The sequence below is a fragment of the Vidua macroura genome, chromosome 4 (assembly GCF_024509145.1).
Source record: "Vidua macroura isolate BioBank_ID:100142 chromosome 4, ASM2450914v1, whole genome shotgun sequence".
NCBI lineage: Eukaryota > Metazoa > Chordata > Aves > Passeriformes > Viduidae > Vidua > Vidua macroura.
The window spans coordinates 51,493,716-51,519,942 of NC_071574.1; the positions used below are offsets into that span (position 1 = coordinate 51,493,716).

The 26,227-nt window shown below is 38.3% G+C and overlaps 1 protein-coding gene across 8 annotated transcripts in view; it reads right to left on the minus strand.

Annotated features, from left to right (window-relative positions):
• Positions 1-1,597: 1,597 nt before the first annotated feature.
• TBC1D1 (TBC1 domain family member 1) overlaps positions 1,598-26,227 on the minus strand; it is a 100,357-nt gene continuing 75,727 nt past the window's right edge. For all 8 annotated transcript variants that reach the window (XM_053975739.1, XM_053975743.1, XM_053975740.1 and 5 more), the window contains 8 exons: positions 24,923-25,108; positions 20,969-21,130; positions 19,095-19,253; positions 14,436-14,680; positions 13,828-13,987; positions 9,274-9,443; positions 6,450-6,620; positions 1,598-3,528 (listed from right to left, as the gene is read on the minus strand). In XM_053975739.1, coding sequence (XP_053831714.1) covers positions 3,331-3,528; positions 6,450-6,620; positions 9,274-9,443; positions 13,828-13,987; positions 14,436-14,680; positions 19,095-19,253; positions 20,969-21,130; positions 24,923-25,108 — 1,451 coding nt within the window. In that variant the 3' untranslated portion in view covers positions 1,598-3,330. The remainder of the gene's footprint in view (positions 3,529-6,449; positions 6,621-9,273; positions 9,444-13,827; positions 13,988-14,435; positions 14,681-19,094; positions 19,254-20,968; positions 21,131-24,922; positions 25,109-26,227) is intronic.

Here is a 26,227-nt window from a genome sequence, read left to right on the forward strand (position 1 = left end):
TTGATTGACTGCTATACTACAGCCCTTGCTGCTCAGGATTGCTGGCAGTACCTCCACTCCAGCATGTGTCAAGCAAGAGCTGGTGTGTGCTGGGTACCTGCAGAGGAGGTACCTGGCAAGGACATAACATGTTTTAGTGGAACTGAGAGAGTTGATTTTGTGGGGGAGGAATAGCTGCCAGTCAAGGACAAGGTTCCAGTGGCTGTGTTTCCCATTTTACATTGTTTTGGCAGAGCATTGCCTGACATACCAAGTACACGTTACAGACTTCTGGAACAATCTTTCAGAAAACCAGTAAGACAGTTTGACATTACTTAGAAGATCTGGATTGCACTGGAAGCCAGCAACCAGTGAGAAATTGAAATATTTGGTGCAAGTCATTGCACTTTTTTGTGACTCAGTTCTCACTCTAAACAAGGGAACTTGTGCCTTTATGAAAGTGCTTTGATCTTCCCATGATAGGCACTGTATCATTTCTCCAATTCTGTGTTAAATAATGACCTCTGAAAATAGACAAGAAGGGCAAGAAGAATAGACAAACAGGGCAAGAAGAAGTACATCAAACAGTCAGAAGCAAGGCAAGTCCCAGGTACCTACCACAATTACTCGTACTAGATGGAAGAAAACCAAACCAGAACTGGTGACCATGACACACTGCAGCTGGTCTTCCATCCATGCAGTGCTGTTCACTGCAAAGCTTTCAGAGATCCTGCCTTTTTCTTGTTGCACATGTCAACATCAGTTCTTTCCACATTTCAGGCTAATCTCTCCCTGGACTACTGCATCCATGTAATACATTAGCACACACTGCACCACTTGCTGCCTTTGTCATTGTCTTTGGAAGCCTAAATTGCACATACCAATGAACCCCTTCCTTCCTTCTTCACTGTTTTTTCTTTTCTTCAAAGATTAGGCATCACTGCTGGGGATTTTTCTCTGTAGAAGTGATATGAAGAAAATGTTGATTATTTCAACTTTGATTTTCCGGGAGTGGTTAATTTGCTATTTCTGCTGAGGGATTCGATGTATGGATTTGCAGGTAGCTTTTAAAAAAATATTCATTGAATCAGAAATTAGTGTTCATATAGAAGACTATGTGATAACAATTTCTAGTACTCAGAAAATAGGAGACCTAATTTGACACATTTTTAAGGATGCTTAGCTACAGCATAGTTAGAGTATCAAGTATCTGGGACTAGCTCTGTGCTCTATTACTTCTTTCCCATACTTCTGGAGGAAAAAACCCCAAGCTTTTAACAAAGCTGGGAACTTGGTAAGTGGTATTACTTCCCTTCAACTTCTAGTCCAAAGCCTTTTACTGAGAATTTGTGTAAATGCATTACTAAGTGCACTTAGATGAGAACTAGAGTCACTGTTCTCAGAAAGCATGACTGGTAAATAGGTAACAAGCAACTTTATGCTTTTCTAACTATATAGAAGCAACTGTTTCAATGTACCAGGGAGCTGAATGGAAATTAACAACAACTGTAGACAGCACCGTCTTTCCAGGGGAACGCTCATCTTACATGGTTCTGAAATGGCACCCCACCAACTGTGGTTTTGTTTTTCAATATCAAAAAAAATGTAACAACATAGATATAGGCATAGATTGTTATTATTTTTATTGCTTTTGTTAAAAAGTCAGTGTATGAACTATGGCACTATGCTGTAAAAATGTAACATTACTGAGTGATCTAACAGTATGAGGTCCATTATGACAAGATTTTAAACATGAAGCATAAGCTTCACTGTGGATTTCCAAATAAAAAAAAAAAACAAGTTTAAGAGGTAAATGGATTAATAATAACTGATGTATGTGGAATTTCAATACTAAGTGAATACAAAGTGGACTTGCAAAAACCAAACATATAAAAATCATGTCCTGGGTGAATCTCCACTATAACAAAACACCAGTGCCTATAAACTCAGTGCTTAGCGACTGAAAAAAACTATGGCAATATTCCTAATTCTGAAGTAAACCCAAACAACAGCATATCCATGGGTATTATTGCACAATGTTGCTTTAACTGGCTTGCAAACTACTTTTGCATTAAGAAAAGTGAGACTTACTTTTTTAGATATGTAATCTTATTTGAAAGATGCATTGTAAAATAATGGTGTCTTAATTAGGACTTCTATACCCTTTATGAAACAGTTTAAGCATATCTGACACACCATGAAGCTCTTGAAATGACTCCACTTCTTCAGAAAAAAATCTTTCAATTTCTCAGAGGATGGGTGGGCATAGAGTAGCAAAAAAAGGGGAAAAATGACAGTGGACATTACTTTCCCAGCAAAAAAGATGAAGCTCTTGAAACGACTCCACTTCTTCAGAAAGAATCTTTCCATTTCTCAGGGATGGGTGGGCATAGAGTAGCAAATAAAGGGGAAAAAATGACAGTGGAGATTACTTTCCCAGCAAAAAATATGTCTTACATCACACAGCAGATCAGAAATAAATAAGACAAAATTTGAGGAGTCTGAAAAGAAATCCTTGAATGATGCTGCAAGAGTCACAGGCTTCACCAAATTAATGTCAGTATATTTTGTTAAGAATAATGCAGTTACTATATACAGTATGTTTATCATATAATGCTAACTAACAATGCACTAAATTAATGGTAGTTAAACAAGAAATACACTAAACCAACATACTTAAAAAAAAGGAAGGCAACCCCCAGTTATGCACAGTTACATATGATAATGTCCAGCTCCCTCGAGTTCAGTGGATTGACACCTTCAAGCATCAGGAAGCAGTTTTCTGAGGTGTAAACAACATAATTAACAGAACCCAGCCAAGCTGTAGGGGACTTACACCAACAAAAATTTCAAGTCCAATCACAAATCACCTGCAAATGTTACCACTGCATAGCTGCAATGGGGCAGTCATCCATTCAAAGGTTTTACACTGACATATTTCTTCAAAAGACCTTCTAAAGTGTGTGCTATTTAACTTGGTGGTGATCCAGAAACAAACAAAAATGTGACAAATCCAAAGCACTTAGGTTTAGAAGCACTTACTGAAAAATCCATACCGTATTTACAGTGTATTGTGTATGACTGCACACACTAGTAAGTTTCTCCTGTTTACTATTTCTTATGTGCCATCTTACTCTTCACAGTATTTCTACATACTAAGAAGAGAAGAGTCTTTCCCCAGGAAACCAGCTTCTCTGATATGGAAAGCCACCATGCCCATGTCTTGCTTTGCCACAGTAAGGTGTGTACAAGGAACACGACCACATCAAATCCCCAGGGATCATGACAAAATGACTCAGTTCTTCCCTTTGTTTCTTGCTCAGCTTCTCTGCTCCCTTACAACTGTGCAAGTCAGTCAGCATCCAGTTCTTGTTTAGTAAGAAGAGGCTTCCCATCTGTATCATGCATCTTTTTTTGCATCTCTTCCACAGCTTTCAGCAGAGCTGCTCGCTCCTGCTCAAGAGCGAGAATGGACTGCTTCAGTTTGCCTTCATTGGTCAATAAAAGCTCTACTGTAGCTTCAAGGTTTTGGATTTTTCCATTAGCCACCTATCAAAGTAAAAAGACAGGAGGGGAGAAAGGATGGGAAGGGAAAAAAGGTAAATTCATTAATGACTGAAACCATCTTTAAACTATTTTTTGAGATAAATGAATACATATAAAATACTTAAGAAATTATGAAAAACTAAACTCAGAATATAAAGCAAATCAATGGAATTAGAAAGTTACCCAATCTACAAATTTTATACCAAAGAACTGCAGGTTAAGATAAACTTCTGTATGGGTCAGTTGGGAGATATTTTTGGCCAGCCACACATGTTGCTTTGCAAAATAAAGACAATTCAATATGTTAGCTGTATCCTCATTTCATGTCAGCATTGAGTCCAATGAATACCAGGTTTGAAGGCAAAGAAGAAGATTTAGAGCAATACGCAAATGGAAAACGCATTGTGAAAATTTTCAAAAATTCTCCTTCAAAAGGCTGCACATACTGGCATTCTACTTCATGGTGATATAAAGTATTAGGTTGTTCAAAGTCATCATGTGAGACCTGTAGGTACTTTGACAACATCAGATATCTGTTTGGAAGTTTCAGCACTGGATAACATTTGGAGATGTGAGTATGGAGTGATCTTTGCTTTCAGGAAAGTATTTCCCTTTCTGATGAGCGCACTACCCATCATGTAATTATGATGGGTTAAAGAGTTCAGCCTTTGGGGAAAAAATAGTGACAAATAAGTTTGACCCATTGACATTATCTGATGATGCATTTTCCTCCTATCAGAAATGGATCACCTTCCACCCTATGAAACACAGATGAAGTCCACCTCCAAGACAAAGGGATTGCTCCAACACTACAGTGTTAGATAGTTAAGTTCCCTGTGTAGGGAACTTAACTGCTGACTTGCCAGCGCTTAGGCGGAGACAAGCTTCATAATAAAGTGCTTAAGGCTGTCAAGTCTATAGGGACAGGAGTGGGCGGAAGGTCACAGTATCACAGAGTGGATAGGGTTGGAAGAGATCACTGGAGACCATCTATTTGCAACCTCCCTGCTCAACCATGGTCCCCTAGAGTATGTCATTCAGGACTGTGTCCTTACTGCTTTTGAATATCTCCAGTGAGGGACACTCCACAACACCTCTGGGCCACCTGTGCCAGTGTGCAGTCAAGCACATTCTAAAGTTCTCATGTTCAGGTGGAACTTCCTATGCATGTTTCTGCCCATTCCCTCTTTTCCTACTGCTCCACAACTCTGAGTGAACCCTGGATCCATCCACTTCACACTTTCTCTTCATATACTGATGACCTGCTCCAGGAGCTCCATGTCTCTCTTGGACTCAGGATCCCAGAACTTGACACAGCACTCCTGATGTGCCTCACCAGGACTGAGTAGAGGGGCAGGATCACCTCCCTCCACCTGCTGGCACTGTTCTTCCTAATACATCCAGGACACCATTGGCCTTCTCGACCACAAGGTTAATGGACATCTTGTTCATCAGGACCTCCAGGTCCTTCTCCACAGAGCTGCTCCCCAGCAGGTTGGCCCCCAGCCTGTGCTGGTGCCTGGGGTTATTCCTCCCCAGCTGCAGGACCCTGCACTTGCCCTTGTTAAATTTCAGAAGTTTTTTCTGTGCCTATCTCTCCAGCCTGCTGAGGCCCTTCTGAAGGGCTGCACAGCACTCTGGGGTATCAGCTGTTCCTCCCACCTTTGTGTCACCAGTGAACTTGCTGAGGAGGCATCTGCCCCTTCATCCAAGTCCTTGATGAATCAGATAAATAATACTGGGCCCAGTATTGAACCTTGTGCAACACAGCTAGTCACAGGCCTCCAACTGGACTCTGTGCCACTGATCACAACCCCTTCAGCCAGTTTTCAATCCACCACACAGTCCACTATCCAGCCCGCACTTCCTGAGCTGAAGATCCTTGATACAGGTATTTATAGGACATCACATCTTCAATATCATCCCAGAAATCCATCTTCCCCTTACTATATTCAACGATTTCCTTGCCCATGTTGCCCAAAGCTTTATGAAAATATTGTGCAGAAGAGTGCCTCTCCTTCTGACTTCTCTAAGGTTCAACCTAGAACCTAAAACAGAATCATATCTCATAGGATCAGAATGTACAGCTGAAGCAAATTTTTGTTAGGAGGGGCAATCTAAATCTGCATGACTGACTAGCTTTAGTCAGGAAAAAGAACCAATGTCTGAGAAACCTAAACTTCCTTCACCAATTGTCTTACAAAGTTTATGTCTAACAATAATCAAGAGATTTGAAATGTCTGCTTCTTACTCTTGAAGTCCCTTTCTCCATCAAACTAAATGCACAGTCAAAAGTTTTATAACAAACACCCTGTTATAAAGCAGCCAGAAAGCTGACTTCTTGCTCAGACAAGCAAAGAATAACCCCTTACAAAGAACAGGTGCACTGCCTCTGAAAAAGCTGCAGACTATATATATTAGAGATTATTATTTCACATAATGTTTAAACAATCTGGATAACAGCTAAAACTTGTAATAGAAAGTATGCCTTTATAAACAATGTATCCTTTCTTTAATGTATCCCTAAATTGTGACATTGCAATTAGTTTACCCATTTTTGGCAGAGTAGTATCCCTGCTGTAATAAAGCAGTGACTGAAAATATAAATATTAAGTTGAAAAAGCATTTTATTTTTAGTTATCTTCTACAGATATGATTTTAATTACAAGAGAAGAGACATGAATTCAAGAAGTTGAATCAACTTTTCACGAACTAAAAGAATATGCTCTAACCACCCCTCTCTCAGAATTTCTTCTGCATGTAAACTTTGAGGGCTAAACTAAATAAAACTTCTAAGTGGCTACACTCTAAATTCACTAGACCAAACACCAATCCCTCCTGTGATGTGGTGTAGGACAGTCTCTTCTGAAAAGGTGTATAAAATAAAAAATTAGAATGTTAATCATATGAAATATAAATTGTACCTGCAGTTCTTCCAGGAGATCAAAGTTTTGTTTGCGCAAGCTGCTGTTTGCCTTCTCTAATTTATCCAGTCTCTGATTGTCATTTAAAGATGAATCTATAAGCTCATCCTGAAGCACATGATATTCAACTTCATAAGCTTGCAACTGTTTGGCAATATCCATTTCAAACACCTGTGGTATATAAAAATATTTTTAGGTGCTGTGCAGATCAAAACTATTGCTCTTTCAAGGCTTTAAAATCTATTGATCTAGATATAGATCTCAGATATTCAATCAACGCATTCACATTTTCTATTGTGGAAATGGCAAGCCTGAGGCAGTAGAGTGCAATACATTGGCATTGGATCTACTTAAAAACTTTGCTACTGATTTGCTGCCTGACTCCAGCAAAACTACTTACAGTGAATGTTTAAAGGGCGTGGACTTTGTAGGGTATTCCCCTTTTCAAATTTAATACATCTCAGTTTGGCATAAACCTTTCTAGAATTAGTTGTCAGTTCAGAAAAAGTGTGGTCCAAATTCACCTGCCACATGTACAAGTGTGAGGCTAAGTAAAATAAAAGCTTTAAATGAAAAACAGTAGACTTTGCTAACTTTATTTATTATTCTATAGTATTTTTACAGACTGAAAGAAAATGAAATTATCTATCCTTACACTACCACACTTAACAAAAACATTATGTAACATCAAAATAGATTTCTATTTTTGTTAACTACAAACCACTGAAATGAATGCTCCGTCTTAGCCATTAAGAAAAACTTTTATTTTAAAAGCAGATAAATGAATTGAGATGCAGAGTGACCCAAAGGAAAAAACCTACTATTTTCTTTTCCTAGGTTTTGGCAAGCATCAGCCTTCAAATTATTCGTAACTATGAGTCCAATTTCCTCCAGAAGCAGTGAAGAAGGCAGTAAATTAAAAGGACAAGTGTGCCAATCACAGGACATAGAAGAAATAAAAGTTGATTTAAAAATGTATTTGAAAAATAGCCCAAGAAGAGAAATTCCAGGGTCATCCTTTATTTTTAAACCTCTTGTACTTCATTCATTTTGAAAATGAGTCAAATGTCAAATCCCACCTTAAATACCTGTTAAAAGTAACAGGAATATTTGCCTATTTCATTTATCTGCTCTGCCTACAAAACTTTAACTGTTGGTTAAAGAAAAAATCAGTTTATGAAATGTTTCTGTCACATGACAAATAAAAAATTATCTTGTAGTTAAATAGCAGGAGAAACATATATACTGAGCATGTAAGCACAGAAGGCTGAAATACAATTTTAATTTGGGTTTGATTATAATTTTCATTTTCTGTGAATCTGAGCATCTCTAGAGATGGACATCTCTGGATACCCCTGTCGAAATTTCAATAAAACAAGCAGTGCAATTCAGCAGGGCAGAATGTTAGTTCCTCTCCTGACCTCTGCCACTTCTACCCTCTGTGCTCCTGAGGAGGGAGGGAAATCCCTGCTGTCATAACCAGAGTATCAAATCTGAAAGAAGGGAAACATGAGGCAATAAAAAGTTTGATTTGAAATCAAGCTAACTGAGGGCACATTAAGGCATGGAACCAAAGGCCATGCTGCAGAAGGATGAGGAGCATGGGGATTAATCCAGGAGCTGTGTATGGACTGTGGGCAGGTCAAATAGCTGCTTTCTTCAGAGTCAGCCCTGATCAAAGCAGGGAACTGCTCTTCCTTCTACTCATTTCTACCCACCCACTTCCAATTTAGATCAGTCAGGGATGCCTAAACAGAGCATCCCTCCCTTCTTCAGCTCAAAGCACACGGTTTTTTGCAGGTCACCTAAGCACTGCAAGTCTTTCAGCCTGGCAGGTAACATACAACCCCCTTTGCCCCTTGGAAATTCCTTGCTTTCCTTCCTTTTGCACAGACTTTCTAGCTCCCATCTTCTTCCTTTGACAGTAAGCACTAGGAGCCATTTTTCTGGCCCTAATGTGAGCTGTGTCTCCCAGAAGCTTTGCTGCCAGGCCTCAGAGGGAGCCCCTCACCAGCCCTCTACAGAGCACTGTGCTGCTGCTGCTTTATCAACCCGTGGGCTCTGATCTCCGGCAGCCCTTGGGGTTTGTCGGCATCTGCAGTTCTGCACAGTACAGCCCCTATGTTCTGCACCACAAAAGGCCTTCAGAAAAAGTGGGTAAAGCCCATCTTCTCTTTGTCAGCTGCAGTTTAGATGTCAAGTGTAAAAAACACTTAGGGTTTTTTAAACAGGCAAGCCTTAATAGAAATAATTTCTGATTTTTTCATATTCCATAATTATCATCTGGAGTATTCTGCTAATTTAGCAATGTTGCATCATTTCCTTTGCTTGCTGTTTAAAAGAATTATATCAAGGATTCCAAGTTTTGCTGTCTAGAGTCACTACTCACTGCAACAGTCTGCACTGCTCCATGTACTCCTGACAGAATTACAAAGGTGCTGTTACATACTGGGCCATCACCATAAAAGCCAGTAGAGACAGAGTCGATGTGGGGAGGCTTCTAATTTCATTAAGTAAGGTTAACATTTGTGAGACTCTTGAAGTAAATTTTTGCTTCTGATATGAAACTTGGAAGGCAAGTTTCTTTGGTGAAAAAAAAAAATCACTAAAGGCTTCATAAAGTCACAATAACCAATGGTTAAAATACCATTCAAAGCTACTAAGTCATCTTAGTTTACAAGTCATCTGCTCCCAAAAGTTTTCAACATCTTCCAAACTACAAGGGAGTTCTCAGCTTGAAGTAGTAGCTGTTCTGGTTTTTCTGTTGAGAACTTAACAAGAGCATTCCTTTGCATACCTCTCATGTGTTCAGTTTATTTCATACCTGACTAATGGTCTTTTCCATCTGTACCAAACCCAAGTTGGGGAGAGTGCTTTTAATAAAATCAACAATAGTTTCTAGATTCTCGTGTTGCAGAATCAGGGGCTTGTGGCTTCCCAAAAGACTTAAAGCTACTTTAAATATAGCCTCTGATCCTTGAAGAAAGAGCATATCTGTGAAAACAAGGAAAAAACAGGTTACATTAAGCAAGCACATCTTTTGACAAGAATATCAAAATAATAAATTGTCAAAGGACAACAACTGCTGATAGGAGTGACCTGGAGGTTAGATACACTGTGCTGGACATGTGCTTTTGGCTATGGCTTTAGAAGTTTTATAGGATCAAGATTATTACTGTGAATAGCACACTTGACTAACACAATCACTTACTAATTTGTTTAGTGAGTTTTCACAAAAAAAAAGCAATTCAAGTTTAATCTAAGTCTACAACAAACTAGGTAGTCAAGTTTATCAGTGTTGCCACTTTTTATGCATGTAATAGTTTAGTGGACTGTTTTCATGTTTGTAGGAATATAAATTTGAATAGAAATCTAATCCAAATGCTCTTTAAAAATTGTAACACAACAGAGAAAAAACCTATACCTGAAGACATAACTGAAGATCTGAAATTCAGTTTTTCTCTCATGTGGTGGAAAAAGCCACAAAACCACAATAAAGCATTTAGCATATGAGGCTAAATACACACTTTCCAGTAGCCTCAAGTTTCAAGTGCATGTGTTTTAGTATGTGTCTCAACCACTTCTGTTAATATGCTAATAACAATATTAATAAATACCCTGAAATCTTAGTCACACAGCTTAAGTGTAAATATTGCAGGTGGCCCTGCAATGACAGCACTTGGCATACCAAGCACACTGAAACCACCATATACAGTGACCTTTCAATGTAATGTCCTTTCCTTTCCTTTCCTTTCCTTTCCTTTCCTTTCCTTTCCTTTCCTTTCCTTTCCTTTCCTTTCCTTTCCTTTCCTTTCCTTTCCTTTCCTTTCCTTTCCTTTCCTTTCCTTTCCTTTCCTTTCCTTTCCTTTCCTTTCCTTTCCTTTCCTTTCCTTTCCTTTCCTTTCCTTTCCTTTCCTTTCCTTTCCTTTCCTTTCCTTTCCTTTCCTTTCCTTTCCTTTCCTTCCAATGTATTTATAGAGTAAAGAAATAGAAGTCTGCAATAAAGGCATCAGACAAGAAACCCAGTCTGTACAAACAGCATTGCCCTGCACTTGACTTTCCTGCTACTGTCAGAATTTGCCCCTGGTTTCATCGAAGCATGTGTCTTGTTATAGACAGAAGCATCTAACAAATGAAACAATGGAGGTGATAAAGGAATAGATGAAGGTGATAAAGGAAAAGAAGATACTGTGGGGTTTTTATCATATTTCCTAAATATAAATTAATTTGAAAGGGCTTCTCTCTTCTTCTTTCCTTGCTTTGTATTTGAAGCTTTGAATGCAGCCACAATCAATCACATTAAGAAGTAGCACAGTGACACACACACACCAAAAAAAAAAAAAGAGTAAAGCAAAGAGATAGAAAAAATCCCACCATGCTTGCTGTAAAGGAAACAACTACTAGCAAAACTACCGTTATCTCTGATGTAGTGAAGAACCTAAGAAAGCACTGGCTAACAGTCTGTCTTAGTAAAACCAAATTCCCCTATTGCACTCTTTAGCTTGCAATGTTGAAGCCATAACTCATTTCACTCTCTCTCTCTCCAAGAAAGAAAAGCACAAGTAAAAACTAACCACAAATCTCACACTTCCTTGCCATTTGTCCTAAAAGGGGTGTAACATTTTTCGGCTCTGTGTTGAGCTGAATGTGAACTCCAGTGGCAGAAATGATTAAAAAGTGGTAACAGAGAAGGCATCTGCCTCAATTCTCTTTTGAAACTCAAAAGTATGGGAAATGATTCATAGGGAAAGCTCTGTATTAGGACAGGAAATACTGAAGAACAGCTAGAAACACTAAGTGAAAAAAGCAGAGCTAAAAAGAATATGTTTTTATGATTCAGCACCTGCCCCATAATGACATGCAGATTAACTCAAGGTGACCTGAAAGTTGTTAATGAATGTCTGTATGACTGAGCTGGTAATACACGGCTGAAATCCCTCTCTCATTTAAAACACCAAGTACTTAACAAAGACCCGTTTGTTATCCACTCCCCATGCTTCATATTAAGTGGGCTCCCAGCCAACAACAACAACAACACAGTGAAGGTACCCAAATTAATGTCAGCATGACTGGCAGCCTACAGTATTAAAAGAAAAAAAAGTTTTATCTACAATCTTGAAACAAAATAAACACTATTCTATCAAATCTCCTCTATTAATAAGTAAGCAGAGGTACTAAAGAATGCATCTTTCGTAACACTGTACTTTCATCAGCTCCTGCTCAGGAGAAGTGTTGAAAGCTTGGACAGATAAATGAAAACTTAAAAGGAGTTTTGCTATTTGATTCATAAAACAGTCTAACCCACTTCTTTTACATATTGCTTGTTAGATGCCTGCAAAAAGCACACTCTATGGAAATCCAAAGGAATGGCCAGTAACAATTATATACTTATATAGGAGTGGACTAGTTTCAAATACTAGGGGTTCAGAGATACCATATTAGAAAATGGCAGTGCAATCTCATGTTAGTAACCTATGAATCAGTTACTTCAACATACTTTCCTCCCAAGGGTTCTAATAAGTGAGCAATGAAAATCTGTATATGTATGTTCTGCAAAAGTGTGTGAAGACATAGGTCAAAAATGATTGGATTTTAACTTGTCATGTTGCTACTGACAGCCACTGGCAGAGTGACAGCTCTAACCTTTTTTGTTTAAAGTTGTGTTTCAGAGTCTTTAGTATGGGTGAGGATAAGACTTTACTTTCTAATGTAAGAGAATGTCCAGTGTTCCTAGCCTACATAGCTCCAGTAAATACTGTTTTAACGAAATTACTAAGTACAAAAGAAATACTCAATTTAAGGAAAACACTAAATACAAAACTGCAAGTATTGGTCACATTGAACTTTCTCTCTAAAAAACATCAGAATTTTTAAGAGGCAACAGTTTCTGTCACACACGCTTTTCTTCTTGACCTAAAATCAGATGTGTGAAGATCGTGTATCCGTGCCTTCTATTCTAATGCAAAGTCTTTGTTTTCTAAAAACCTATAAACCTTCAAGGACGGAGAAAATACTAATCTGTGTATTAAGGCAGAAATCCAAATATACTGGATACACAAGGCACTTTTATAATCTCACTAAAGTCAATTGCCCCATTCAAATGTACCTTGTACAATACTATGAAAGATTAAGAATAACAAAAAGATGAGCTGATTATAAACTCAGTATATGACACTTGCATACAGCACTTAATTTGATTCCTACAGATTATTGCTGTCAGCTACACATTTGTTGATGCATATTAACCTGCTTTGCACTCTTCCAGGAAAAAAAAACCATGCTGTTTTCCCTGGATTTGGATGCTCATCATGGGACATATAGTTTTACTCTGTACAGTATCTTTTTCACTGTGAATTTTGCTAGCATTACTTTTAGCATGTCCTTAAACAGAAACTATACAGGATTCTTGTTGGTTCTTCTTGAACTCTATATTCCTGTTTGTGGTAGGGAGGACCATATTGTTTTTAAGTCAGGAAAGTGTCAATATTAATCTGCTAATGAAGAATTTCTTCATTGCATCTTTTAAGTGACTAAAGAAAATTAAACTGGCTTCTCACTAGAAGAGAAGAACTGGGGAGAAAGCTCCAATCCACCCCACTCATTTGGGACAATCCAGTACTACATAATGAAGTGGGAAAACAAACAACTGAAAAGGAAACAAAGCATCTTCTCAGACACCAAACAATCTATGAACTATACATCCAGAAGATAGCATCAAGGTAAATTCTTAACTGGAATTTAATTAAAAAAAGAAAGCTTCTGTAGATACTAAAAACAGGCAACAGAAGTCATTTTAGAAACTAAACCCCAGATGATTCCAAACATTTTTGGAACTAAAACTGTCAGGACAAGAAACACTAATTTAAATGTCTTGTATTTCTGCAGAGTAAATCCACGATTACACTGCAAGAGCCATCTCTCTGTGTGTTTTAAAACACAACCCTCAAGATAATTTTCCGCTGACACTGCTGGAAATGACGATAATGGAGTAAATTGATATATTTATTAGATGATGCCTTTGTTACATCTCTTTTCAGCTTGAAAATAACTAATTGTTGGTGTTGAAGTGTCATAATACAATGGTTGCCTTCATGGCATCAAATTTTACATCCTCTCTAAAAGTGGTTACAAGGTGGGAAAAGGTAACAATGAAGATGAAAAGACATTAGGGACTGTCATTTACTTTTCTCCTCTTCCACTTTTACTGACATACTGCACACTCCATAGGCTGACCTCTGTTGTTTTTCTTCTGTTCACAGTGAGCAAAGTATTTCTCCTGGGTGTCTGAAACTGCTTGGATATGTAATCCTGCTCCTAATACCAAGATTCCATATGTAAGACTTCAGAAAGAACAGAGAGAAGTTTTATGAAGAATTACCAAATACTCTGGATACGAATCCAAGGGGAAACTGGGAGGCAAACATGGTGAGAAACCAGGGAGCAGCATAGAGGCTGGGGCCAATCTCATGTGCCTCTAGGTGGTTATAGAGATCTCGATGGTAGTCATGAAGAAGTCGAGACAATTGGTACATCTGGATCTGCATGGAGTAAGAACAAGAGACTCAAGATCAATGTGTTTTAACAGTCATAATAGCAAAGTCCATGCTTCATACTTATCAGAAACAGAGAAAGGTATTTGTCAATTGATGTTTAGATGAAAATGTGTGGAAACAAGAAATACCTGGAAGCCACCTAAAAGACACAGGATGGGTCACCTGTGAACCTACAACAGGTTCATTTGCAGGGTCATTGTAACCTCATTTGAACACAACAGAAGTCTTCTTATTTATGGTTTCCATAGTTTCCCCAAAAGTATTTTGATTTGAAAATCATGCATTTAAGATGATGTATTCTTTTCCTGGATTATTCTTCCCTATTTTTAAGAATTCAGTTTAAGTTCATGTTTTGGCAATGTTAGCTAGCTGTATTGCATTATTATTATTATTTAACATTAGCATCCTTTACTTAAAAAAAAAAAAATCATACCTGCAAAATTGTCATGTCAGGACGATATTGTTTTCTCAGGCCCATGTCAAACATAAGAAACTTCAGCATTTTAAAAGCATCTTCTTCACTCATATGAAGTAGTAAAACTCCTGCTACAAAACTAAGACCCTGACAATATCCTACTTCCTGGTCCAGAAGTGAATAGGCCTTCAAAATGTTGAAGAGTGACAGCTGCCCAGCTCCCAGCTGTGCTGAGAAGTACGGATGTGTTGGAAATGTGCGCCCTGTGAAAAGAGCTGAAGTTAGTGACTGAAACTAAAAAATAAACAACAAAACCCCCAAAACTGTGTCATGTTGACAAATAAAACAGTCTTTCAAAAATGTAGATTCTTTTGAGAAGTAGATTTTGAGTCGACCCACAGGAAGACCATAAGAAAGTTAACAATACAGAAAAACTGACTCTTATATTCTACCACTGTTTTGTTACAGTTATTGCAAAGTTAATTTAGAAACTGTCAGCAGGTGGGGAAACCTGTTGTTTGGAACAGCTGAATACCTAATTCTTAAGACTGGCCCCTGAACATTTTATTAAAGGATAATAGACTATTGTAAGTTGTCCTAATAAGGACAACTATTAGGATCGAGGCACAGACTTAGAGCATCTGATTTACGCACGCTGAGGTCCCTTCCCTTCACTTTTTCTTTTTGTCTTTTTCATGTAGACATATCTCTTGTCACAGCCCTCCTTGCCTTGGTCCCTCACAGTCTTCATTTGCCTTTTTTTTTTTTTCCTGCAGCCTGTACAATACCAAGAATTGAGTACCTGTATATAAGCTATGATATATGCTATACACATATTATGTGAGAGCACAGCTAATCGAGGCAGCCAACAGACACAGCATTTTGTGCACCCATTTCTGGGCTTTGTTTCCTTGAGCTTCGAGCACACAGAGACTATGTCCAGGATCAGCAGGGGACTCCTGGAAGTGTGAGGGTACTGCTGCTGGCTGGTAAGGCTGATGCTGGTAATGCTGATGCTAACCAACCCCTGTCAGTTGCCCTTGATGAAAGGGTGCCTGGAGCCTTTGTTCCAGCTGATCCCTTATAAGGGAGGGTCACTAACGACCTGTTACCATTCAGAGGGACCTCAACAGGCTGGCCAAATGAGCTGCCAGGAACTTTTATAAAGTTCAACAAAGTTAAGTAAAAAATTCCTGCACTTGCAGGGAACAAACTCATGCACCAGTATTTGCCACCCATCTGGAAAGCAGCTTTGCAGAAAAGGACCTGAGGGTTCTGGTGGTCACCAGGTCGAACAAGAGCCGGCAAAGAAGGCTGATGCACTAGGAGTGCTGCCAGCAGCTGGAGGCAGCTGATCCTTCCCCTCTACTCAGCACTGGTGAGGCCACATCTGGAATGCTGTGCCCAGTTTTCTGTTCCCACTACAAAAGAGATACAGCCATACTGGAGAGAATCCAGCAAAGGGCCACTAGGGTAACAGAGGGACTGGAGCATCTCTTCTATGAAGAGAGGTTGAGAAAACTGGGACTGTTCAGCCCAGAGAAGGAAAGGCTCAAGAGGATGTTACCAGTATGCACAAATACCCAGTGGAAGGGAATGAAGAAGGAGGAACCAGGCTCTTCACAGCAGTGCTCACTGACAGAACAAGAGGCAATGAGTACACAGTGAAAAACAGGAAATTCCACTTTTTTTTTAACTGTAAGGGTTACAGGCTGCCCAAAGAGGCTGTGAAGTCTCCATCTATGGACATATTCAAAGTCTGAGCAAACATGATCCTAGGCAGCCTGGGCAGACCTTGCTTTGAGCAAGGGGGATTTAGACTAGATGATCTCAAGACCTCTTTTCCAATCTCAACCACTCTGTGATTCTGTGAACAAAGACATTAAAGACTTAACCTTTACAGATTAAAAAAAAAAAAAAAACAAACCTTCCAAAGGCAAATTTTTCACTTTTAGGAAAAATCCTCACCCTATCAAATTTCCTCTGTGAAATACTTCAACAGAGGAGAAATTTGAATGCCTTTTGTGTTTTAGTATTAAGTGGAGTTTGTTTTCTGGTTGCCCACTTGTTAAATACCTCCCCACCCTTTAGCTCCTGGAATGCTGCTGTGCTACCAGATAATATCAGAACTGCTGTTTCAAGACAAAGCCTGGGGCAGAGTCCTTCTGCCATCTGGTAGCTACTCTAGCCTGTCACATGGGACAAGGCATTCAGTTCTGAGTAGGTCTCCCCAGCCAGGGTGTCAGAGTTGAATGTTACAGAACAAATATTTCTAGCTTTCAAATGAGAAGGAGCTTGCATTCCTTTGCTTGAAGGACAAGTTACTACAGCACAGTCTAAAGGCAGACCTGCACTGCCTCACTCAGGCAGCAAAGCTCATTTCACGTTAAGTCCCTGAAAAAGGGTTACAAGCTCAGCAAGAATAAAAATGCTAAGAAGTTCTAAAAACCTGTAAATGGAGGAAGAGAAGAACTGCTGAATTCACAAGCTGAGGTGCTTCTAAGTGCTCTGATGTTGGCTTAACTGAGAATTTTAGCCCTTTTTTTGGAGCAAACATCTCTGGCCCTGCCAAAAAAGAGACTAAATGAACTGTGATACTGCCCCAGAATGCGAAAGTAAGCACCTATTACTTTACTTTTAAAAATATAATAAACAAAACCTAATTTTCTACCTTGTTCAACAAATACCCAGTGGTGGATGGTTTCCTACACTGATAGCACTGTGACATGTAAATTGGGCCAGCAAAGCAGCTGCTATACCTTAGCTTTGCATCCATATGCACACTCCTGGCCTCAGGAAGCACTATTTACATCTGAGGATTCATAAATTCAACTAAGTGTGAGCAATACTATTATAGCTTTGGCTCATACTCTGTTAACAAGACCTATTTAGCCTAATTTGGGAAAGGTTGTAAAGTATTACAACCACTATATTGTGAGAACATATTTTTTTTCTTTCAAGGTGTATGAGTGCATGCTCTCAGAAGGATTCTTAAAGATTTAAGAGAAAATGCTTCTGATAGCCTGAAGGAACACAAGTCAGAATATGCAAGTCCCTTCTAGCTGCCTATCCAGTTATGCTGTCTGTTACTGTGCAGCACAGCACTTTTTCAATGTGAATCACTAGGAATTCTTCAGCTTTCTAATTCACCTTATGGTTATGACAGGGCCCAATCCCTCTTTCAGCTAGTGGGCTGGCAAATAGCACCCTGGCAGAAACAACACCTTTCATAAAAACCACCATGAAGTTACCAATTTGCCAACACATGCAGTCATTTGTTTCTACAAGAAGACCACATGGCTAAGATGAGAAGTATTTCTGGGAAGAACCAGGTAGAAAATATGAACAGATTGCTGAGCCAGTAAGCCCCAGTCTGCTACTTGAGACAACCAAGCTCAGACTGACTGTGCCCCCTACTGTCCAGGAGTCATCCCAGCACCATCCCTCTGCTAAGGTGTTCAATTAATTTACCCAGCACAAAACTGTTCACCTCTTACTGAACCGCTTGAGTGTCCCACCCTTCACTGCCAGGGCTATCAACACCAGGTATGCTGGACCAGTAGGTATTTGCTAGTAAATGATCTCTGGCTGCATGTAAATATCTCTCTCAAACACAAAAGATTGTTGTCTGGCACTGCCCAGTCCAGGGGAATGCCTAGATTGGTGTGCAAAGTCTGAAGGGAGACAATTTACACACACTGCCACTGCCCATTCCCAGCTGGCATTAAAGCTCCTTGGACTGTTACTTTCCCAGTGCCAAGTCAAACCCAGGCAGGTCTGCCAAGTAGGGGAAAGTGAAGGTGACACCCACCACCACCCTCTCCCAGTGGTCACGCCACGTTCTGCAGAAACACACCTGTTCCTTCACATTCCTGTGTGTTTTCTATGCACTGCTTTGGTATTTTGACTTACTTTACCAAGTGTTCCAAAAAAGGAGAAAATAGCCTCTTTATCATCTGAAGCTTAGGTCACCATTTAAATTTGACAAATCTCACAATTTAGCACCCACTGAAGACAGTCAGCACATTGAGTTTTTAATAAAATAATAAATGGGAGCTCCCAGACAGCTTTGCTAAAGGTAATTCTTTCTCATCAGGCATAGAAACGTCTTTCTTGGTAGATCCACTTGCAGTGAAAAATGCTTAAATATTGTTTGAGTAGTTATAAAGAGCAGAATTATGATGAGACAATTTTGTACTACTGCTTTACAGAAAAGGTAAGAGAAAATAATGCAATGGGTATTAATCATTCAGATCAGTCCAAGTACAACTTTTCCCATTAACTTTTATAATGACATTTGGTTACTTGCAGTGCATAATTTCCTTTGATGGAATTTTTAATTGCAAATTCATTTAATCAAATGCAGTGATGATGAACTTCTTAAAGTGACCCAGACAGCTCCTCAGAACCAAAGTGTCAGTGGTATGCTCTGGAAGACATTGATTTTTTTGCCTTTATTAGGAAAGAGCAAAATGAATACTGAGTTCAGTGTGGGAGTATCCCACACACAAGAGCTGTGATCGTCTTGGAAAAACATTTCTGGTTTCTCACAGAAAAAGCAGTTCTTACCAACAACCTATTATTAAATAGTGAAAGGCATTTTGTGTGTTATCTTCTCTAAGTATTTTACAGAGATCATAAACTCTTGTTTTAATTTCAGACCACTACTGTACTTACCTAGGTCAATAAGAATTGCATGCTGTTGGGAAGTTAGTTGTTTTAGGAGTTCTTTATAAGGTGTGTCCTTTGGTTGTTGTTTACTTGGAAACTGATGTTTAAGATGGTATTGCTCAGCTAGAAACTTCCAGATCTCCCCACGGTGGTGACGTGGTACTCCTGAGCAGAGAAAGCAATGAAACCAGTAATTTGTACTCCTACTGAGGGTTCTGCTATAGCTGAGCTAACAGGACTGAGGAACTGAAGATGCCTATCTGCTACACAGGCAGGCAGATCCCTATTGGCTACCTCCAGTGGGCCATAGAAGTAGATGAAACTACACTACTTTTACTTTCTCAACCAACAAAAGACATCAGCACCTTAACAGGAGTGATTTAAAGCAGAAAGAAATACAGTGAACTGCCTAAGGTTATTGCTTACATCCAGTCTGAGAAGCACTAGAAGAGACATCAAGGACTGCAATACTTGTTTGAATATTCTTATCTCAAATTTTTCTGTGTAAAGTACACAATAAAGCACTGCAATAGAACTAATGCACACTTTTCACTAATATAGCATGGACTCTGATGTTATGAGTACATTTTAGGAAGGTGGGATGCACACATATCAAAAATATAAATAGGCAAAAATGAGACGTGATCTAGAGACTACAACACAAGGCAGATAATCAGGTAGCAAGTATTGTATTTCTAATCGTGCTCTTGGCTTGCTTAATGACTGGTACACATAAAAATGTTTTAAAGATTGAATTTATTTCTCTTTAAAAAGGGCAGATGTTATTTAACTATTTCACATAAGTAATGACAGTCTTCATTTTTAAACTGTATGTAAAGCTCTGAGACTAAAATTAATTCAGCACAAGACTATCCCTCACTATTAAATCAGCTACACAAGAAATCAATGCACTTTCACTTGGGGAAGTGTTCTGTATAATCCATAATGCACTGGAACCAGATACTACAGTTTGAAGTAACTTACAGCTTGAAGTTTTTAGGACTGTTTTTTTTTTCTTTTGGTATATATGTAACATATGGAGGACAATAACAATAGAGAAATCAAGACTTACTCAAGCATACAAGTTACATGGAAAGGTAACAAAACACATTAGGATTTGATATTGTTAAAAATCTAGACTTACCCAGTTATTTTAAATGGGCAATTTGGTTTAACTTGTTTGTATAATTGCACATAGTCAGGTGCAATATTTAAAATATTAAACTTCTGACAGTGCTTAAATCTTGATGCTTCCTTTACGTGTTGGAAAGCTTTGTAAAGAACTACAAAAAAGCTCCTTGGAGTAGCCATCTTCACCACTAGTCCATATAGCACTCAGCCTTTGGGTCCAACCATGCAAACATTGAGTAATAGCCCAATTTCTTAGAACATTTAAAAAACATCCTTAGGTTGTATTACTTTTGCTGCAGTGGATATAGGGGTGACTGGTCAGCACTGCAGTTGTGAGGAAGACTTTAAGTGGTGTTTGCAGGGACAAAGTGTTCTTGAACACAGAGAAAAGGCAGTTCTGCAGAGATACCCATGTCTACTGTTTGTGCACAGACATAGTACACAGACTGGAACAGAGAATTTCCAGAAAACAGTGCAGAGGGCTTCTTCAGTTATTCACACAGCCATTTATTGGCATTATCCAGGCTATATGCTGTAGCTCCACTGATACAACTGCAACTACCACTGAAAGGGACTGGTACTTGCATTTCATAACCATGATGGCAGCAAAAGTTGTTACTTGTTTAGTCAGCAGCCTGAGGAACAGCACTATAAAGAATATGGTTATAAGGAGTTGTTAAGTGGCCAGACTATTCCTTTTCAGATACAATTTACATGCATTTCAACAACTCAAAAAACAAACTGTTTACCTTGACCAACAGCAGAGTGTATTTTTTCCACATCAAATTTAATCTTTGACCTTCCAGGTGTACTCAACATTTTTTCCCAAATCAAAGTTACATCTTTTAAGCATGGTGTGATTTCTTCATAGTCAAGTTTCAGGCGTCTGTTCTGCAAATTGTTTTCAGATGCTAAAAAGTGATATAATGAATATAGCAGTTAATATTCTTTACTATTTGTAAAATGGATTAATTTAACTTACAACTCTCTCCTGCTATCCACCTGGATTAATTTAACTTACAAATCTCTTGCTAGCCACCTGAAACATTTAGTATCTAAAATTTCATGATTCTGGGGTTGGATCGGTTTCTTTGGTTTTTTAAAGATATTATGTGCAATATTAATTGTGTTTGGGCAGTTAAATGGAATTCCCTACTTCTAATCAACTCCTAAATATGAAGAAACACGAGAAATGATGACTTATGAAATAAACATAAGATTTTCATAACAGGAATTTTCATTTTCCCAGATCTTCAGTGCAGAAGACTTTCAGCAAATAAAAACACAAACCCCATTTAGTCATCTATCTGTTATGCATACAGCCCCGTAATACTAGTAACAAAGTAAAAACAATAGCTGGGAAAGCATCAAAAAAACAGGGCAGAAATGAAAATGATTCTGTAGCTGAGTGTAATTACAAAGTTTAGAAGTAGAGTGAGAATTTCAAAGGCAGTCTTGGTAAAGCTTTTAAGTTGTTTTTCTGTGGGGGCATTTCAGTACTATATTGTGCCTGGAAAACAGGATTTATTAATGTCAATCGGGTAAACTAAATAATTCAGCATGTTTTGTGACACTGGATGGATCTGTGCAGGTAATAAGACTGAAAAAGACTGAAAAAATGGAAGAGGAGAGAAAGAGCTGTAGTTCATATGAGATACAAATATGTCAGTCATCTATTCCTAAAAGAATGAAATGATGAAAGAAAACGAAGGAATATAAGGAAACCAAGATGAAGGTACAAAGACAGCACTGAGGAGAGACAAACAGTGGAAAATCTATGGAGGAATTAACAAAATAGGTTTCAAATTTTTAACTAGGCTGTAAAGTGGCTGAGTACTCAATGCACCTAGTTCCAGGACAAGAGCAGCTCTCTACTTGCAAAAAATGAAGCAGAGCAAAAGTTCAAAATACGTAGAAGTCTGGAAAGGTTCTATAGTATTAAACAAAAATTAAGAAGTAATTCTCCTACAAATAACATAATTTGAAACGATGTTTATGAAATAGTGTATCATGAAGTGACCATGTTTTTTAATTCATTTGCCCTGATGTATTTACAGTATTTCTTTGTTGTGATGATGCATTTCTGTAATGGTGTAACAAGATACTCTTATTTTGAGGACATTCTGCCAAATATCATAAGCCTGCTCCTACTTTTGAGGATTTCACAGTATGAACTCATAGAATTACTCCTATCCATTTCAGTCTTGAGACAATCTATGTTAAAATGTTATTATATTATCTTTTGATAATTTAACTCTCCATTATTTGTATTTTCAACTCCTTTATACAGATTTAGTAAACAGTTAAAGACTGCCTGACATTTACATTGCATAATGACACTATCAACACATTAGACTCAAATTCTTCTGAGATCTGTATCTGCAATTCAGGTTTTATAGATTATTGAATTCTGAGATCCACAAAGGGTTATCTTGTCCTGTACTCCCACTGATTACACAAGCACCTAGATTTTATAAACTGAAAAGAAAAGAACTGTTTATATCTGGGAAGTGTACCTCCTGTAGTTGCATTCACATGTGAATGATTCATTCAATGAGGTTATTCATGTGAGTTGTGAGGTCACCTAAGTGTTTGCAGGATTTGGACCTCAGAATATTTAATTTTTAATTCAGTAATTAACTACAGATACATGAAACATATGCAGTCATAGTTTTATTATAGCTGTGTGTTCACATTGAAAGAATTTCAGTCTACCTAAACTAAACTTCTTCATATTTTTGTCAGTTCAAAAACAACACATTTGTAAATGAGAATACTAAAAACCTTAAAACACAGATGGTATTATATGAATATAACTAAAAAAAGGGCATTTCAATTTCAGGTTATAGGAAAACAAACTTGGAGAAATCTTTTAATATTTTAATCTTCTGCAAACAAATGTTTTCTGGTGCTTGGCAACTTTTCAGACTTTTCTGCTTTATTCAGTCTTCCTATGCTATGTGCAAAAATGTGACTTGTGAGGACTGAGGTGAGAATATGCCTTTATCAACAAGCTTTTTTAGATATTGACACTACCCAATAGCACCCAAAAGCGCTACTAGTAAAGATGCTGTGCTCGCTGCAGCAGTCATCTGTTGTTTTCAAGTATTGTCTCACCATCTGAGCTCTTCATGCAGCAGCTACCTGGGACAACTTCCTCAGCCCACAGGGCATACAACACAGCTGGGCCTTCAGTTCTGCCAACACCCACCTCATTCATTCACTAACTGGCTTTTTAGACATGTTCATCTTAACATATGTGTGATGGTTTTGCATTTTTTTCTTTTGGGCAGACAAAACTGGAGCATCTAGTTAAACTTGCTAAAATGTGTATGGATATTAATGACCTGCACTTGCCAAAAATTTGACTGCAGGCTGTAGATTCAGATAATTTAAATACAAGAGAATTTTTTTAAAAATCATGAGTATAAATACACAAAACAGAGAAAATTTATTTTCAAATGCCATAAAAAAGTTACAGAAGCTCATTTACAACAGCACTGTTCTAAGCTTGAAGACACTGTATAAACATTTCTCATAGCAACTCTTCTTCAGATGGCCTCAGCCTCTGGCCAAGGACACTGTATATCTGGTATCCATTGTCATATTTTATTTTACTGGATTAGCTAGTACATTGCTGGGAACATGCTTGTCACCTGTGGGGCTCTTAGGAAACTCGGGTGCCAGGTGTTTTTCAGTGGGGTTAAAATAGAGCTACACTGCTGGGAGCAAACAGCCTACAGGTGGGCCAAGTGCTTTGGCAGGCCATATCCAATATCCAAGAGGTGTTGTGTCTTTCCAGCCATGTGTCTTAGCCTGAGTTTAAAGAAGGTTTTCATGTTTGGTGTACTGAACTTTTCATACAGCTGGGCCCTCTCTCGACACACTTCTTGGAAGTCTGTCCTTCCTCAAGTTGAGAGAGAAAAAGAAATATTGCCATTTTCATGCCAGGTACCTCCCCTTTTGAAGGTTCAGGTGCCTACTCCCTTCCTAACATCTAAAATCATCCAGATAAAAATTTCTGTCCTCATCATTCATATCTTCGAAGGAGCAGCTCTCAAAGGCAATCACTTGTGATTCTGCATATACCTGTTCTTTATGTGTAAAAATTGCCACCAAAATGGATTTGTTGCAGGTAAGTCATTCACAGAAAAATTGTGGTTAAGAACAACTGCAAATTACAGTTTCTCAAGTCCCTTTGGATTGATCAAAGTCATTACCACTCTGTAGAAACCTTGCTCTACAGCGTGGGTACTACTGCAGGAACCCATAGTTTCAAATCTACAACAACATTTTTAAGAACTTCCTTTGAGCCTCAAGACTGGCTAAACACAACGTTGCAATGACCAATACTCAGCCAAGGACCTATGGATGTGAATGTAGAAAAGAATTCAGTTCATGATACTGATCATGCTGAATTCCTTGTGAGAGCTTCTAGACACCAGCCTAAAAAACCCCAGTGATGGTAAAGAGAGTGTCCCTTCAGATCAAGTAAACAAATAATAAGGTGAAGTAATAAAAAAATTATCATACATTGCCACCTACACTAATGAGTGCTGAGGGAGACATTGCTAATCTGATTTACCTGTGGGTCCCTAGAATGTTTCATTAAGAATTGGTGCCTTCCACTACCAAGGCCACAGAGAAAACCGAAAGGTGAATTTGTACTGCAGTAGGGTGTAGTACTCAAGAACTTCACCAACCTTGTAACTTCTGGTTTTCTTTCTCCATTCTGAGGAGCAGTATCTGCTGAATAATGGCTTTCTTCCAGAGTTCACGAAGCTCATGGGGTGTCCGTTTCCGTTCTTCTTTCACGGGCCCAAAGGGGCCATCTTCACACACTGGTTCCAATGGGGATCTGGGTGGAAGATCTCCCAATTCACAGAAATCTTTAAAAAAGTGAAGCTGTTGTTAACTACTTGGATGCCATGAACAAGTGAATGAAGGGACAGTTTGAAAGACTGCACATATATAGATACACATATCTACATATATACACTAACTCATGTATCCATCTATATTTAGATAGATAGGTAAGAGGTAGCAATACCAAGCAAGGTTTCCCAAACGACAGTTTCAAACAGACTTAAAAGCTGCTTCAGCATAAGAATCATAAAGGCTAAAGCCTAGAATATTTTTTCTATAACGTGGTAAAAACATTGTACCACACACCAAGATCACATCTTGCTAATTACAACTTTACACGCAGAGAACTGAAAGGAAAAGGCAAGTTTGAGAAATTACAAAAACATAACCTACAGCTGAAACGTGGCATGACTCAAATAGCAGATATAATCAAATATAGCACCCACATAATTTGAAGAATAATCTCTAAAGCGTGTTTAACAAAGAAAACACACGCCCTTAGCTGCACAAACACACCACCACCTAAGGCCATACAATGGGATGATTACCAGTTCTTAAAGTAAATAGGTGGAGAGACAGGCACTTAAGACCTGCTTATTTTCACTTCTCATTTTTAACCATATCATAACCTTCTGCACTTTTTCTTTTGGCTTCAGATGGCCTACCACAAAATATATAATTTTGTCAAGCATGCATGGGAATTCTAAGACTGAAAACATTACAAAAGAAAGGGAACATGAAATAAATCTCAGGCAAATTGAAAAATCATTTATTTTTAGGAAAAGGGTATATAACATTGTTTTACATCAAGTAATCAATGTAAGAAGCACAAGCTGTTATAATTTTTCTTAATACCTGCTGTAGTATCACTTAATTTTATTGTTTTATATAGCTTCTCTGGAAGCTCAGTAGTTTTTGACACAACCTGTATCTAGAAGAAAAATTACTCAATTCACCAACTTTAAAATGAATGGTCAAAACAACCAATCTCTTCCTACCAAATCTCAAACAGAAGGCCATAGCAATAGCACTTCTTCACCCAACCAGAATAGCTATGAAATGGCTCCCTGAGCTATACATGCAAGACAGTGCTTTAAAGTTAGTGCAACAAAATCCATTCACAGACTTGCCAGCCAAGGACA